This window comes from Ailuropoda melanoleuca, chromosome 3, assembly GCF_002007445.2.
Source record: "Ailuropoda melanoleuca isolate Jingjing chromosome 3, ASM200744v2, whole genome shotgun sequence".
NCBI lineage: Eukaryota > Metazoa > Chordata > Mammalia > Carnivora > Ursidae > Ailuropoda > Ailuropoda melanoleuca.
The window spans coordinates 81,205,311-81,219,061 of NC_048220.1; the positions used below are offsets into that span (position 1 = coordinate 81,205,311).

Below are 13,751 nucleotides of genomic sequence, written 5' to 3' on the forward strand. Positions count from 1 at the left end.
TCTTATAAAAGCTGAGAAAAGACTTGCTTCATTAAATTTTCTCTTGTGTTGCTAGCTGACTTTGGACTCTCTAAAATTGTGGAACATCAAGTACTCATGAAGACGGTGTGTGGAACCCCCGGGTACTGCGGTATGCTCTTTAATACTGATGTTTACTTTTATTGCTATGTAAAATCTATTTTTATTTAGTGATCTAATTTTTTAACTCCTAATATCTGTATTTAAAATGCTTACAATGTGGGGGACGCCTGGGTGGCACAGTTGGTCATTGGTCTGACTCTTGATTTCGGGTCAGGTTCGTGGGATTGAGCCCCGTGTCGGGCTCCGGCTCCACGCACATCAGGGAGCGTACTTGGGATTTTCCCCCTCCCTCTCCTTCTGCCTCTCCCTCCACTTCTCTGTCTCTAAAAAATGAAAATAAATAAATACATCTTTAAAATGCTTACAATGTGATGCAAGTCTCCGTGAGGAAGGCACATGTAAATGATACTCAGACCGCCTCTTTTTCTGCATGAAGGGTTCAGTGATGTTGGTTTTGGGGCACCCATCTTAACAGGGAAAGTGGGAGCCCGAGGAGGCAAGGACTGGGTGCTCTGCACCTGTCTTTTGGGCAGTAGCTACTCTTAAACCCACTTAGGAGTAGAAGGACAGTCACCAAGAAAGAAGGCAGGGAAACAGCGTTGTTTCTGGTTGGAAATAGAGCCGTGAGCCCTCAGTCACTTTCCTTATTTGCTTTTATTTGGGAGGGTGTGTGAGGAGAGAGTGTGTCATTAATTCAGAGGGCATATAGGGCATCAGGGAGAATGGGGTAGTCCCTAGTCCTCATTGATGGCACTCACCTAACCTTACTAAGACAAGGGCTTCAGATGGGGTTCCCCACCAGGGTCCCCCAGTCTCTAGAGATGGACTGTGTGACAGTCCTCACACCCGAGAACCACGTAACTCACTCATTTTAGCAGCTTTTGAATTCATAGAAATCAGACTGTAGAAGGCACAATTAGATATCTACTGAAGAGAATGTATGATTAAATTCATAGAATTAAAGTTCACTTACTAACATTCTCATTTTGAGTTCCAGACTATGACTTTCCCAAGATTCCATATCTGGTTGTTATGGGTCAGAGATGAAAATCCAGGTAGACAAGGGCCTGAAAACAGATTTATAGAATTCCCTCTTCAAAAAAGCAATATAGATAAAAATCAATAAGATTTTCCTTCATAGAAATGCTTATCAGTTATTACTTGTAGCTTAAAATATTTTTTTAAAGATTTTATTTTTAAGTAATTCTAAATCCAATGTGGGGCTCAGTCTCACGACCCCAAGATCAAGAGTCACATGCTGAGCGAGCAAGGTGCCCCTAAAATGTTTTTTATTTTAGTGTTTTAAATCTCAAAGTGTTACTTGATCATTGTAAGAAGTAAAACTCCAAATGTGTGTAATCAGTGTTAATAGACTTATGCATTCTTCTTCATCTTTCTCCATGTTTCCATAGTCACATAAACATTTTCTAATTTTGCTTTTAACTAATTAGCTTCCCTAGTGAATCTAAAATATTATTTCCTTGTAGCTCAATTGTCCATTAACCTAATAATTACTCAGAATTAAGTATGCCTATTTTTCTATTAAATATTTACATTGTGCCAAATACTCTTGTTCTGGATCTTAAACTTCTTGACAACAAGAGTAGTTTATCAATTAGGAGAAAATTCAGAAAACTCCAAGTAACTGTGGCTTAAACAAGATAGAGATTGATTTCTCTCATGTTAGAAGTCTAGACAAAGGCAGTTTTGGTGGTTTCTCCAGCTATGGCTCTGCAGGTCTCAGTACCAGGGATCCAGACCTTTTCTGTCTGGCTCTAGCATTCTTTAGCATGCATCCTCAGAGTCCGAGATGGCTGCTTGAAATCACCCGTTACATCTGCATTCTATGTGACAGGAAGGGGGGGGAAGTATACTTTTTCACTGTTAAATAGACTTGCTGACACTCCATGTCACTTCCACTTATATCTCATTGGCCTATCCTCAGCTACAGCCTCCACACTGCCAGAAAGGCCGGCAGTGTGTCCTTTGGCTGAACATGTTGGTACCCCAAATGGATTCAGGGTTCTTTTACTAAGTATGAGTATTGCATTAGACAGCTCGCTGGCTCTACCACACACTTAAGAGTAGGATTCCCATTCCTAGGAAAAAACCCATTGAACCACACCATGTTCCCTGTAGGCATCCTGTTTCATTTTGTTTTTATATTTTTTCCTTAGAACTGTTAGCTGACAACCTGTCCATGACCATTTCCTTCTAATGGTTCCATAGATATTTCCCCTTTCTCTAATTCGTATGTCTTCATTTATCATCCTCCTGTATTTCTTTCATGCCTCCCTACCTCCAAGGCTATGAAGGAAAAAAAGAACCCTGAATTTAGTACCACATGCCAGGTGGGGTTGCCCATTTGTGAGTACTAACTGCTGACCGATCGATAGAAACATCGAAAGAGAATTGACGAAAGAATGATAAAACAAAGTAAGGATTTCCCAAAAGAAAAAAAGCTGATGGGCGGTTTAGTAATCATTATCTAATAGCAAACACATAGTATTCCAAAAAGATAGGTTGGTTGGAGAAATTCTCTGAGAATTAGCAGCCCCGAAATGGGAAGTTCAGGAAGAGCTTACAGTAGCATCCTTTCAGTGGCTTTGATAACAGTGATGGGGGGTTCTTTCTTACAGCATTACAGAATAGTCATTCTATGAGCAAATGATTCACTCACTGATAAAATGAAGATTGAATGCTAGAGCACCGAAACCCATGTTAGGCACTGAAATTACAAGAGTGAACACCATATGGTCTTGTCCTTCCAGGATTTCATGGGCTATTAAAGAAGAAATACCCATACACAATAAATCAAAGTTTGTTATGATTAAGTTCTGTATTTGTCTGAGCTAAAGACTGAAGGATACAGGGAGGAGGGAAGAATTCATCCTCCTTAAAGAGGTTTTTACAGAGGAGGGCATTTGAGCTGGACTATGAAGGTTGAGTAGGTGTTCAACGAGTGCAGAGGTAACCACGAGGTGTTCTTTGTAAGCAGGCAAAGGGGGAGAAAAGTCATAGAGGAGTGGTAGCGTCTGGCAGGTTCAAGGACTGTTGGTTACTTTGTCAGTTTACACAACTGCAGTATATATAGTCTTTGGTACCGAGGGTACGGATGGACTTGGAAACATAGGATGGACCATATTTTTAAATAATCTATAAATCAGGCTAAGGAATTCAGACTTGCTTTGGGAGATAATAGTGATCCAGCAAAGGTTTTTAATCAGGGTAGTTCTATTTTGAAATAAAATATGTAACTTACAGATATCTTGATAACGACATTATGACAGATGGATTGGAGGGGGAAAAGAGTTCAATAGAAGACAAATTAAAAAGCTATTATAAATTCTCTTTCCTGTCCTTCTGATGTCAGAAATCTACACACAGGGTGCTGTTACTCCCATAAACAGCTTCTCAGAATAATGTGTTCGATCTGTTCTACATCCAGTCATTTATTTTTTAAATGTAAAATGATCATAAAAATACTATTTCAGACTCCTGTCGTTCCCATAAACAGGCCCATCTTACAGATAATGCCATCTAATAATGGAGGCTTATTTTCCGTTTACTACTTATTTTTCTCTGCAGATACCCACACCACCCTAGAGGCTATGTAATGGGGAAGGAGGGAGTTAAGTGGCTGAATGTGATCCAGTGATCCTTCTGCTGTGCTGTATGTGGAGGCTTACCAGGAAGCAGTAATGTGCTGTATTATAGGAAAAGGCCGGGAAAGCAGAAAGGAAGCAGGGGTGGAGGGAGGAAGGATTGAGGGGGAAAATAGAAGTGCTCTGGAGACTGTGCGGTGCTAAGCATATGCGTGGAATTACTGTGATGTGGGCTGAGGCAGGCTTGGAAGTCAAAAACAAGGAAGTTTGATGTATTTAATTACAAGATCAGGATCCAAATTATCTATAAATAAACATGTATTTATTCATACATACTCTGGACGCGAAGGAAATACGCTAAATTTTACTCAATGGGAGTAGAATTGGGGGCAGAATTTTAAGAATACACCTGTGTGTAGTAACACAGAAAACATTGGAAAGTCTGAGGGAAAAACAGAAGTTACGGTAACACCGGGGCACAGGGGGTGGGTGACCTAGAACAGAGGAAAGATGCAGAGTTTAAACTTTTTAAAAAAAAAAAATTAATACAATAATATTTCTATTCATTTGTCTTATAAACAGACTCTTTGTAGGCCAGGCTGAAGCCCCTTTGAGGGTCCCTCGGTTCTAGCCTTTCTCCCCACACCCCTTATAAGTACTGTCATGGGTTTAGTGGGTCTCCTCAGAGAATACTTAGGTGGGGAGGAAACTGCCCATTGATAGAATGAGTTGGAAATGAGACCCAAGTGCAAGACTGGTGGGAATCACTGTCACCCTACAGGAAGCATGACATACACAGAGACTTCACATTTGACTTGAAAAGGTATCTGAAGCCCATAGAATTGACGGAGAGGAAGAGGTGTGAGCTCGTTTCCTTGCTTGTTTTAAGGGTGATTACATCCCAGGTCAGTTATCCTCATGTACACTGGGTCTAGTTTCTACCTTTACTGCAAGGCTTTCTCAGTTACATCTCTTGAGGGAGTGGGTGTTTATATTATACCGTCTGTCATTTGTCAGGAAATACACAAGTGAAAAGCCACCCATTCAGTTTCATTCATAGAACCTTTGCCCCAGGCTATTAATAACAGAGGGTTCTCCTATAAGTGAATTGCAAAAGAAAAATCACAGATGCTGTGTGTTTCAGCAAATACTCATTATTTCCTGGGAAATGTGCCCAGTTGAAAATAAACTCCAGGCCAGAAAATTAAAATCTGTGATCCAGATAAATTAAATCAATGAGTAGTGCTCTGAAATAACCATGAAGAGATTCTCCACATCTTGTTTTTGGGAAAAGAAATAGATCTCAAAAAAAAGGAACAAAAACCCAAAACCCAAAAACCAAAAAAAAAAAAAAAAAAATCCATTAGGTCATGGCTCCTAATAAATGGGCCACGATGTATACAACCAAAATGTCTTGACTGGTTTAGCTATTTAAGGCTTGAAGTCTGTGGTTGTTCACCGTACGCATGTCAAACACAGAAAGGAACAACAAGCTGTTAGAGTAGAAAAGAAAACAGTATGGTAAAGGGTGAGATAAAAGAGTGTGTCTGTCTAATACTAATTTCTAATTCATAAGCTTAGTTAATTAAACCATATATGTTCATATTTCTACCAGTCTACCCAAATTCTATTTGCAGGGTCTAGAAGCTGTTCAGAATTTATTTTCTGTTGGCATTTGCCAGGGTCACATAAGAGTGATATTTCTATGTTGTTCCCACATTGTTATGTTCTAAAGAAATAGCTTCTTATGTTCCCTATACCAAAATTAAAGACGATTTCTCAGCAGCCTGGAGTCAGACAGAATGGTTTCCGTCTACGTGAACACACACTAGTAGGACCAATGTAGGAAATTTAAGTGAAGTAAAAGAACTAAATCTAATAATCTGAAATATAAGCTTCATAATAGTTTCATAAAAGACGTATTTGTGTTCACTTCTCGAGGACTGAAGAGCTAAGATGGAATAAGAGTATTATATTATATTGGTAATCTAACCACCTAAGGGGTGAGAATTAATGAAATACCCACAACGATGACTTCATTTTTATAGTGAACTTAAGAAAAACAGAAGAGTACATGGTTCAGTGTGAATTGCGTGGCCTGTAACTTAATGCTTGACAGGCTGGTGTGTGTACGTGGGGTTCCTGTGGGGCTAGCTGACGATGAGAAAGAGCGGGGGATATGAGAGCAAGCAGAGGGCGATGAGCAGGTAGGTAAAGCATGCCCGGGTCCAGCTCCCTTTCGTGGCCATGGGCCTTCTTTCTCCCTGAGATAGGCTGTGTCACCAGCCACCATATGCTTGTCCCAGGCACACATACAACACTTGACCCGAATGATCAAGTGCCAGGCAAAGGAAAAAAGTGGGCTGGAGACAGACATAGGAGTGGTGAGGAGAGGCCATAGTGCATGTTGTTCTTGACCTTGCAGAGGACAGGGACTCTGCTGGGGGAGTGCAGGCTTTTTTTAAGCTGTCTTGGAAGTTTTAAATCTAGAGGAAGATAAGCCTCGTGGGGTGTTTGTACTGGTTTGGTACTGACCTAAGCCAAGTGTATTCTGTGGAACTTTAGTTGCAGAGATACTCAGTCCTTTTTTCATTTAATAAATTGTTATTGAACTTCTATGCACCAGGCACTGTTCTAGGTGCTAGGGGTACAGCAATGAAACAAACCAACAAACAAAACTCTTCTCTACGGATGGTACATTTTAGTGGGAAAAGACAACTAATAAGCAAAATGAATGTGTCAATATATAGAAAGAGGTCATGATTTCTATGGAGTTGGGCAAGAGGATAGGAAGTGCTGGGAGCCTGGGCTGCCACAAACAGGTTGACCTGCTAAGGCTTCACTGAAGAAGAGAGCAGAAGAACAAAGACTTGAAAGAGATAAGGGAGAGAGCAGACATGTGGATTCTACAGAAAGAACATTCCGGGTACAGGGGACAGAACACACCAACCCCACGGCAGGAACACACCTAGGTGTCTGTAGGTCCAGAAAGGAGGCAGTTGGGTGGAGTGCAGTGACAAGGGGAGAAATAATAGGTGGGAGAGAGGATCAAAGAGCTCCAACTGGAAGGATAGAGTTCACATTCACTGAGAAGGGGAGGACTTTGGGAGCAAAGGGGTTGTTGATTTTGACATTTGATATTTGATTTGGGGGCCTGCGAGAGATCCAGGTGGAAGTGATACGCAGGCAGAAGGATATATATGTTTGAAGTTCAGGAGCAGGGACATGGCTGTTGATAGAAATGTAGGCCCTGTCAGCATATAGATGCTGTGTAAAGTCACGAGACTCTCCAACATCCCCAGCACAGAAAAAGAAACAACCCAGACTGATCCCAGGGCAACATCCCATCAGCAAGCGAGAGAGAAGGAACCACATTTATTATTCATAGAACATCAGATAGTGAAGGAAGCAGCATCACAGGGTGGAATTAGGAGTTATGAATGGATGCTGTAAGGCACAGGTATGGGGCACAATGTACAAAACAATATTGTAACATCTGAAGCTGTCGTAATAGGAGGGCCTGCCTCCCTGGCTCAGAAACGGCCCCAGAGGCTGACTGACTCATGTCTCAGGATTCAGGGCCATTGGCAAGGGAAGGGGAGAAAGAGTCCTGCTCATTTCTGTATCACCCAGCACATGTATGGTGTATGGCATTAACAGTATTACCACACGATCTGTCTGTATGTTCTGTATGTGTAAAACTGTGTTGAGGATTGTGGCAAGCCCTTAGTTCAATCCAAGTTAACCAAGTATCTTCTGACCTAAGATGGCCTCATAAAATTGAGTCTAAGGAGATTGTCACCAACATTATCCTCCCACTTCTCATGTTCTCTTTGGTTTAGAAGCCGTCTTTTAATGTGCCGGTCATCCTTGGCTTCTTGGCCCCCACACCATAAATCATTTTCTGTGCTTACCTCTTTATGACTGTAAGCGACTGCTTCAGGAAGAGAACCAGCCGTGCCAGAGAATTCACAGTGCTGGGACTTGGCTCTATTATTACACATGTGAGGGCGGAATGTAGGGGAGAAGCGGTCACAGGAAGGGTGACTGATGACAAGTGGGTAGGAGACTTGCTTAAAATGTATCCTTTGGGCCCTGAACACCCACAAAGTATTCCGTTTTAGAATGTTGTTGCAGAAAGGATATGCATAAAATAAAAATATTTCAAAAGAATTATTAGTGTTAATTATCAGTAAGATTTTAGCTCCTTTAGAGAAAAACGTAGTATTTGCCATACTTAACGGAGTTCAGAGTCCACGGCCATCACTGTGTATCCCCGTATCCAAAAGAGATGCTTGTGTGATATTAATCTTGGGATGAGCTGGGTTTATTTACTGATATTCCATCTCATCTCACAAAAATAGAAAGGGAACTTTTCAACAATGAGCACCTCTTTGCTACTCCCGGGCCAGCATCCATCACGACTCTAAAGTGAGCGGGAGACTCAGTCTAAGATTGGTTACTCCAAGGGGGGAGGGCTCTGTGGGATCGTAGAAAAGTGAATTTCATAGAAATGAAGCTTTCCCTGGGTAATAAAAATAGGTTGTGTTTATTTTTTCCTCCTCCAGAAGTACTTAGGTATTCTCAAATATTTGATTTTCTCTTTAGGGTATTATTAAAAAAATAAGTAAGGTGAGGAAAATAAACAGGTTATCATTCTTCACCCATTTTAAGATTTATATGAAGAGAAATATCATGCAATCTGTGAGGCAAGGAAGACTTTTTTAAACAGCTTCAATGAAAAATATTAAGTGCGAGTTGGATTGACTGGTATTTGTGGCGTAAAAGATCAAGAACCCAGGAAAATGGGAAAGATGCGTCGGAGCACACAGCGTAGCACTTGGGTTTAAAATAGCCTTCAGGGGCGCCTGGGTGGCACAGCGGTTAAGCGTCTGCCTTCGGCTCAGGGCGTGATCCCGGCGTTAAGGGATCGGAGCCCCACATCAGGCTTCTCTGCTATGAGCCTGCTTCTTCCTCTCCCACTCCCCCTGCTTGTGTTCCCTCTCTCGCTGGCTGTCTCTATCTCTGTCGAATAAATAAATAAAATCTTTAAAAAAATAAATAAATAAAATAGCCTTCAAACTTCTTTCTTGCTCTACACTAACAAGTCATAGATAACCAAAGCNATGAGCCTGCTTCTTCCTCTCCCACTCCCCCTGCTTGTGTTCACTCTCTCGCTGGCTGTCTCTGTCTCTGTCGAATAAATAAATAAAATCTTTAAAAAAAAAATAAATAAAATAGCCTTCAAACTTCTTTCTTGCTCTACACTAACAAGTCGTAGATAACCAAAGTGAGACGCCCCGAATGCCTCCTCAGCCCTTCTCGACCTTCCACACCATGGCATGGTAGTATGGAACTCCTCTGGGATTCACTGTAGTAAACTGACAGGGCTCCTCCTGGCCAGAGGCAACCCCCTCTGGAACATCTCAACTGAATCCCAGTCTGATTCACACCTTCTTTACAACACTTAGCAAACTGCACTGGGACGTTGCCTGTCTTCTCTGCTGTCAAAGCAAATACTGCACTTGACAGAGCTTAAAATGTTGTGCCCCGTTCTCAGCAAATATATGCGACACCATGACAAAGGACCACACGTGGTACAGATGCTGAGGAAGGCACGGTGTGGAGTGTCTCCAGCTGTGGGCACTGCTGCCTACAGGAGTCTGCCCTGACTGCCCTCTCGTCGGGGTTCCTAGCCCCGTTCAGGACAGCGAGGGGAGAGAATTTCCAAACACTGCTCGTCTGCTTCAGATAAATCCCTCTTTCTCCTCCTTCTGCAGTGCTCACTCCTCAGAGGCGAAGTTTAGAGGGACTTCTGCATGCCGTGGACTTTTGTGGTCTCCAGAGAACTTGAATTCAAGACAAGCTTCTACAGGGAAGAGCCCCACAGGGGTTTCCCTCAGCTGTAGGAGGGGTGTAATTCCGCAAAGTCAGATTCAGGCTTTAAGATGAAATAGGTTTTTTCCCCATATGTTGGGAATCACTAAGACAAAAGCATCGGAGAGAACTTAAAAACACGCAAACAAAAGCCGTGACCTACGGGAATCTGCGGTCTGGCCTCCAGCTGCCTCTCGGGGGCTCATCTCACTGAGACCTGGCTGTGCGCAGGGCTGGGCTCCTGCCACCCTGGCTGCCCCAGTTCGTCGAGCCCCCTTGCTCCTGCCCGCCACCAAGTCTCTGCCTGTTTGCTTGCTCCAGCCAACCCGGTTCGCTCTCTTCCCTCATCCACTGCCCTCTCCCTCTGCCTGGTTAAGTTCTCTAGCCCTTCCCATCTCCGTTTAAACTTTACTTTCTCTACTCACCTTCCCTGATCTTTCTGAGCAGGTCAGCCCTCTATTAGAGACACCCTCCCTCCAAGCCCTTCCATTTACCACTTTGCATTTCTTCGTGTGGCTTTCTGGATGAGTGTCTCCCTCCCGCACTAAACCGTCAGCTCCATGATGGCAGACACTTGTTCTCTTGAACTCCCCGTTACTCCCCAGCACCACCTAAGGCAGTGTCCGTCATATAGCAGGTACTCAATAAATAAATAGTTCACGATTTGTTTAATGAGTGAATGAATGAACCTGTGGACTTCATTCACTTTACTCTCCTTTGGGTTTGTCTTTCTCAAAACAGTTAACAGTAGTTGGAAGGAAGTCTTCTGGGAAAGAACGCCACTCTGTAGTTTTAACTCAATAGGTTGGGAGGAATTGACAAAATGAAGGTACAGTCAGTGACCTGAGTCATCCCTCTGCTTTTCTCCTACAGCTTTAGGAAAAGTGGGGAAACCTAGCATCAGTGGTTCCTATCGTGTGCCATAGGGCATACCCCATGCTTTTTATGTAGGATCATTCCTAGAACTGGTTACAGTGAATTTATTTAAGAAAATGAAATTCATCCCAGTCTGTAGATGGACTCTCAGTTTCTAGATGTTTTAATGGTACCATGATCTTATCAAAAGATCAGCACTCTCAGATGTGAGTGGGATATTGATAAATAAACATCACTAAAGTTTGAATTTTTAATATAAATTTTATATTCAGTTAAAATTGCTTTTTAAAAAGTAAAGTCTGGTATCTTGGCCATTCTAAGACCATTTACCAAAATTATTCTGTGTTGGAGCTTGGAGTATGAAGTGTCCTGGGAGCTCCCTAGCATTTAGTGTTAATGAGCATAACATGAAGGATAAGTAAGTTTAGGAAGTGGCAGAAAACTTGAACCCACTTAGAAGACAGCCAGAAAAATCAATAAAGGATTATTTACTACTTTAGAAAAGATAATTCTAAATTATTTTAAATACCTTTTTAAAAACTGGGTCACACCTTGAAATGATTTTTTCCCCTATTTCATTTTGTTTGTTTGGGCAATGAGGGGAGAAAAGACGGGAAGGACAGCTGGAAGTGCTTATAGCATTAGAAGGCCAACCAACTGATGTCTTTTCTTGAACTAAGTTGGAAGTAATCAAGTATTTCTCATCTTAAGAAAATCACAAATTTGTAGACTCTCCCACAAGAACATTTGATACCTAGGAGGCTTGTCGTGCTGGTATGCTGGAGCCTGCAATTTATTCTAGAAATCTTTCGCTCTTGGAAAGGGTTCAGATACATTACAAAAGTATGTTCTGCTGGTCCTAAAGTCAAGGTCACGTTAACTAGCAAATATTTAAAGGTTACTGTGAATGGGATCTGATTGAGCCTAGGTGCTTAGAGTTTGTTTTCCCTAAATTTTGTATTATGATTAGTAAATATTATAAGTTCCTTTTAAGAGAAATTTAATATGGAAAGCAAAAACAGTCTATACTCCTTTTGTCTCAGTTAACCTCCCCGGGGAAAGTTTAGCTTTTCACACCACAAGTTTGCCCACATTGCTGCCTAAGAATGACTTACAAGGAACCAAATGGCCTCTGGAGGGTAAGGCTGCACCCTGTGCTGGGAAGGGAGGTCAGATATTGCCATGTCAGGTAAGAAACCCACATGCCCCATAAAGTGGGTTCAGAAAGAATTTTGTTCCGTGGTATTCACTTCATTTGGGGCCTTAGCCCGGGAGCTGGAAAAAAGGGCCAGAAAAAGCACCTGGCCTTTGCAACAGCGCTGATCTCTGGACAGCGCGGGAGGGGAGGGCTGGTTGCGCCCGAGCCAGAGCCAGCGGGACAGGAGCCCACAGGGCAGCACACATAGTAGGCGCTCCCAAGGGAGGAGTGGGAGTGTGGCAGGTTCTGGAAGTAGACTGTCGGTTCTCTCTTCTTGCGTAAACTGTCCCCAACGATCCCTCTACTGATACCACAGTGGTTAGCAGCTTAAAACTCAGAGTAAACTTGGAAATCACCAGCTGATCCAATTCACTTCGATTGTGAGGTAAAAACAAGTCCCAGAAAATGTAAAACACTGTCCCTGACGTAGTTCTGTATGTTTAAACGTCCGTGTGGGACTTGCGTGAAGACCTGAGTGGGCAAGGCCTGACAGTACTAAGTGTGCATGCGTTTGGCTGCCTGAGTGGAGTACCTCCCCGTGGCACAGACAGCAGCAGACGCCCTCCTGACAGGGGCGGCCTAACCCCACTTTCCTTTGAACTCTGATCAGCAAAGCATTTGCAAGTGGGAGTTCAGTGTTGGGGCCCAAAGGAACCACGTATGGAGCCAGATTGCCATGGAAAAGAAAAGCTAATCCACAGAGTGAACGGTGTTGGCAATGGGCATGCATTTTTCTTAATTATGATAATTAAATCCTAAGAGGAAAAATTTCTAGGAATGATGTGCCTATAGATGAGAAGAACTTCTTGGCCCCAGATACCGTGCTTTAGAGGGTGCATCTTGCTGAATGGCTGCTTGGAGTGTAACACTGCACACTCTCATTTCACCATATGGGCTCTTCACCTCTTGTATTTTATGTGACACAGTATCTACAGGGAGGAATATCCTGATTGCAAAAGGATGGGGGGGGGTAGTGTCCGAAGACGTCAGTGGGGAATCCACTGTGCTCCTTCTCCTAAATCACATCGAAAGTCCCAGGAGGATTGCTCCCTTCCAGAGCTCACTTTGACAGTCTACACTGAGGATGACCTGTCCAGCCTGCATACACAGGGGATCCAGCTCCCTTGCTCTCCCACTTCCGGCTGGAAGGAGGAGTGTGCTGCCCCCATCCCCAAAGCCTCCCTCAAGGAGCCCTCACCATCCATCAATCAGCTCCTTCCTCAGGGACCCCACCGACATCTACAGCACTTTTGTTCAAAATAGAAAAAGGCCACTCTGGGCTATAGAGTCTGAGCCTTATTTCTGCATGGATTGTAAAGCTCTCACTTCTTTTTTTTTTTTTCTTCCTTGTTAGGCAAACATAACACCTCCAATTCTCGGTGCAAACGATTGGACCCAGTTAACTCTCCCATTTTTACAGCTCCAACATAACTACCAACAGAACAGATCTCATCATCCTATACTGTAGGGCTGTTTCATGGCTGAGAAGACCTTTCGTTTCCACAGTGGTGAGCAGGGCTAATAGGGGCAGGCTCACTGTGCACAGAGGAGGCCCCTTTCTCTGTTCATAATCGCACACTGACTGGGGACAGCTGCTCTCTGGTGACTACGTGTAGTTCTCAGTGCTAGGGCGTGTGCCAGGACCCCTTCCAACTCTTGTTTCAGCCTCCCAGCCCTTGAGGCTTCTCAGTCCTTCCCACCGTCCACCCTCCTCCTTGCCCTGCACACGGTCAAATACACACATGCATGGATGCTTCGTGCTCCAAGCAGGTCTGGATCTCAAGGTAGCATCACTGTGCATGTTTCCCCTTACTCTGCTGAACTTGTCTTTCTTTCTTCTCTGCATACAAAGCTTCCTTTGAAGTAAGGGATCTTTTACAACAGATCTATCTAATTGGAATGATGTTCTAATGTGGACTATCAAAGTTAATAGCTTTACTTTTATGCACCCCCAAACACAGAAAGATTTTAATTTCTCCCACTAAAATAGATGTTAAGAATTTGTAGTCTCCTACTTTGGTTTGGGGAGACAAAATTGGTTACAAAACTGTTCTGAACTTTGTGTTAATTAATTTCTTACCTGTTGCTTGTTATTAAGATGTAAATGTTAAATT

The 13,751-nt window shown here is 42.9% G+C and overlaps 1 protein-coding gene across 1 annotated transcript in view; it reads left to right on the forward strand.

Moving 5' to 3' along the window:
* The window catches only part of CAMK4 (calcium/calmodulin dependent protein kinase IV), a 217,033-nt gene that overhangs the window by 182,585 nt on the left and 20,697 nt on the right, over window positions 1-13,751 (forward strand). Inside the window, exon 7 of the mRNA XM_002919173.3 lies at window positions 56-130. Within this exon, the coding sequence (XP_002919219.1) occupies window positions 56-130 (75 nt within the window). The remainder of the gene's footprint in view (window positions 1-55; window positions 131-13,751) is intronic.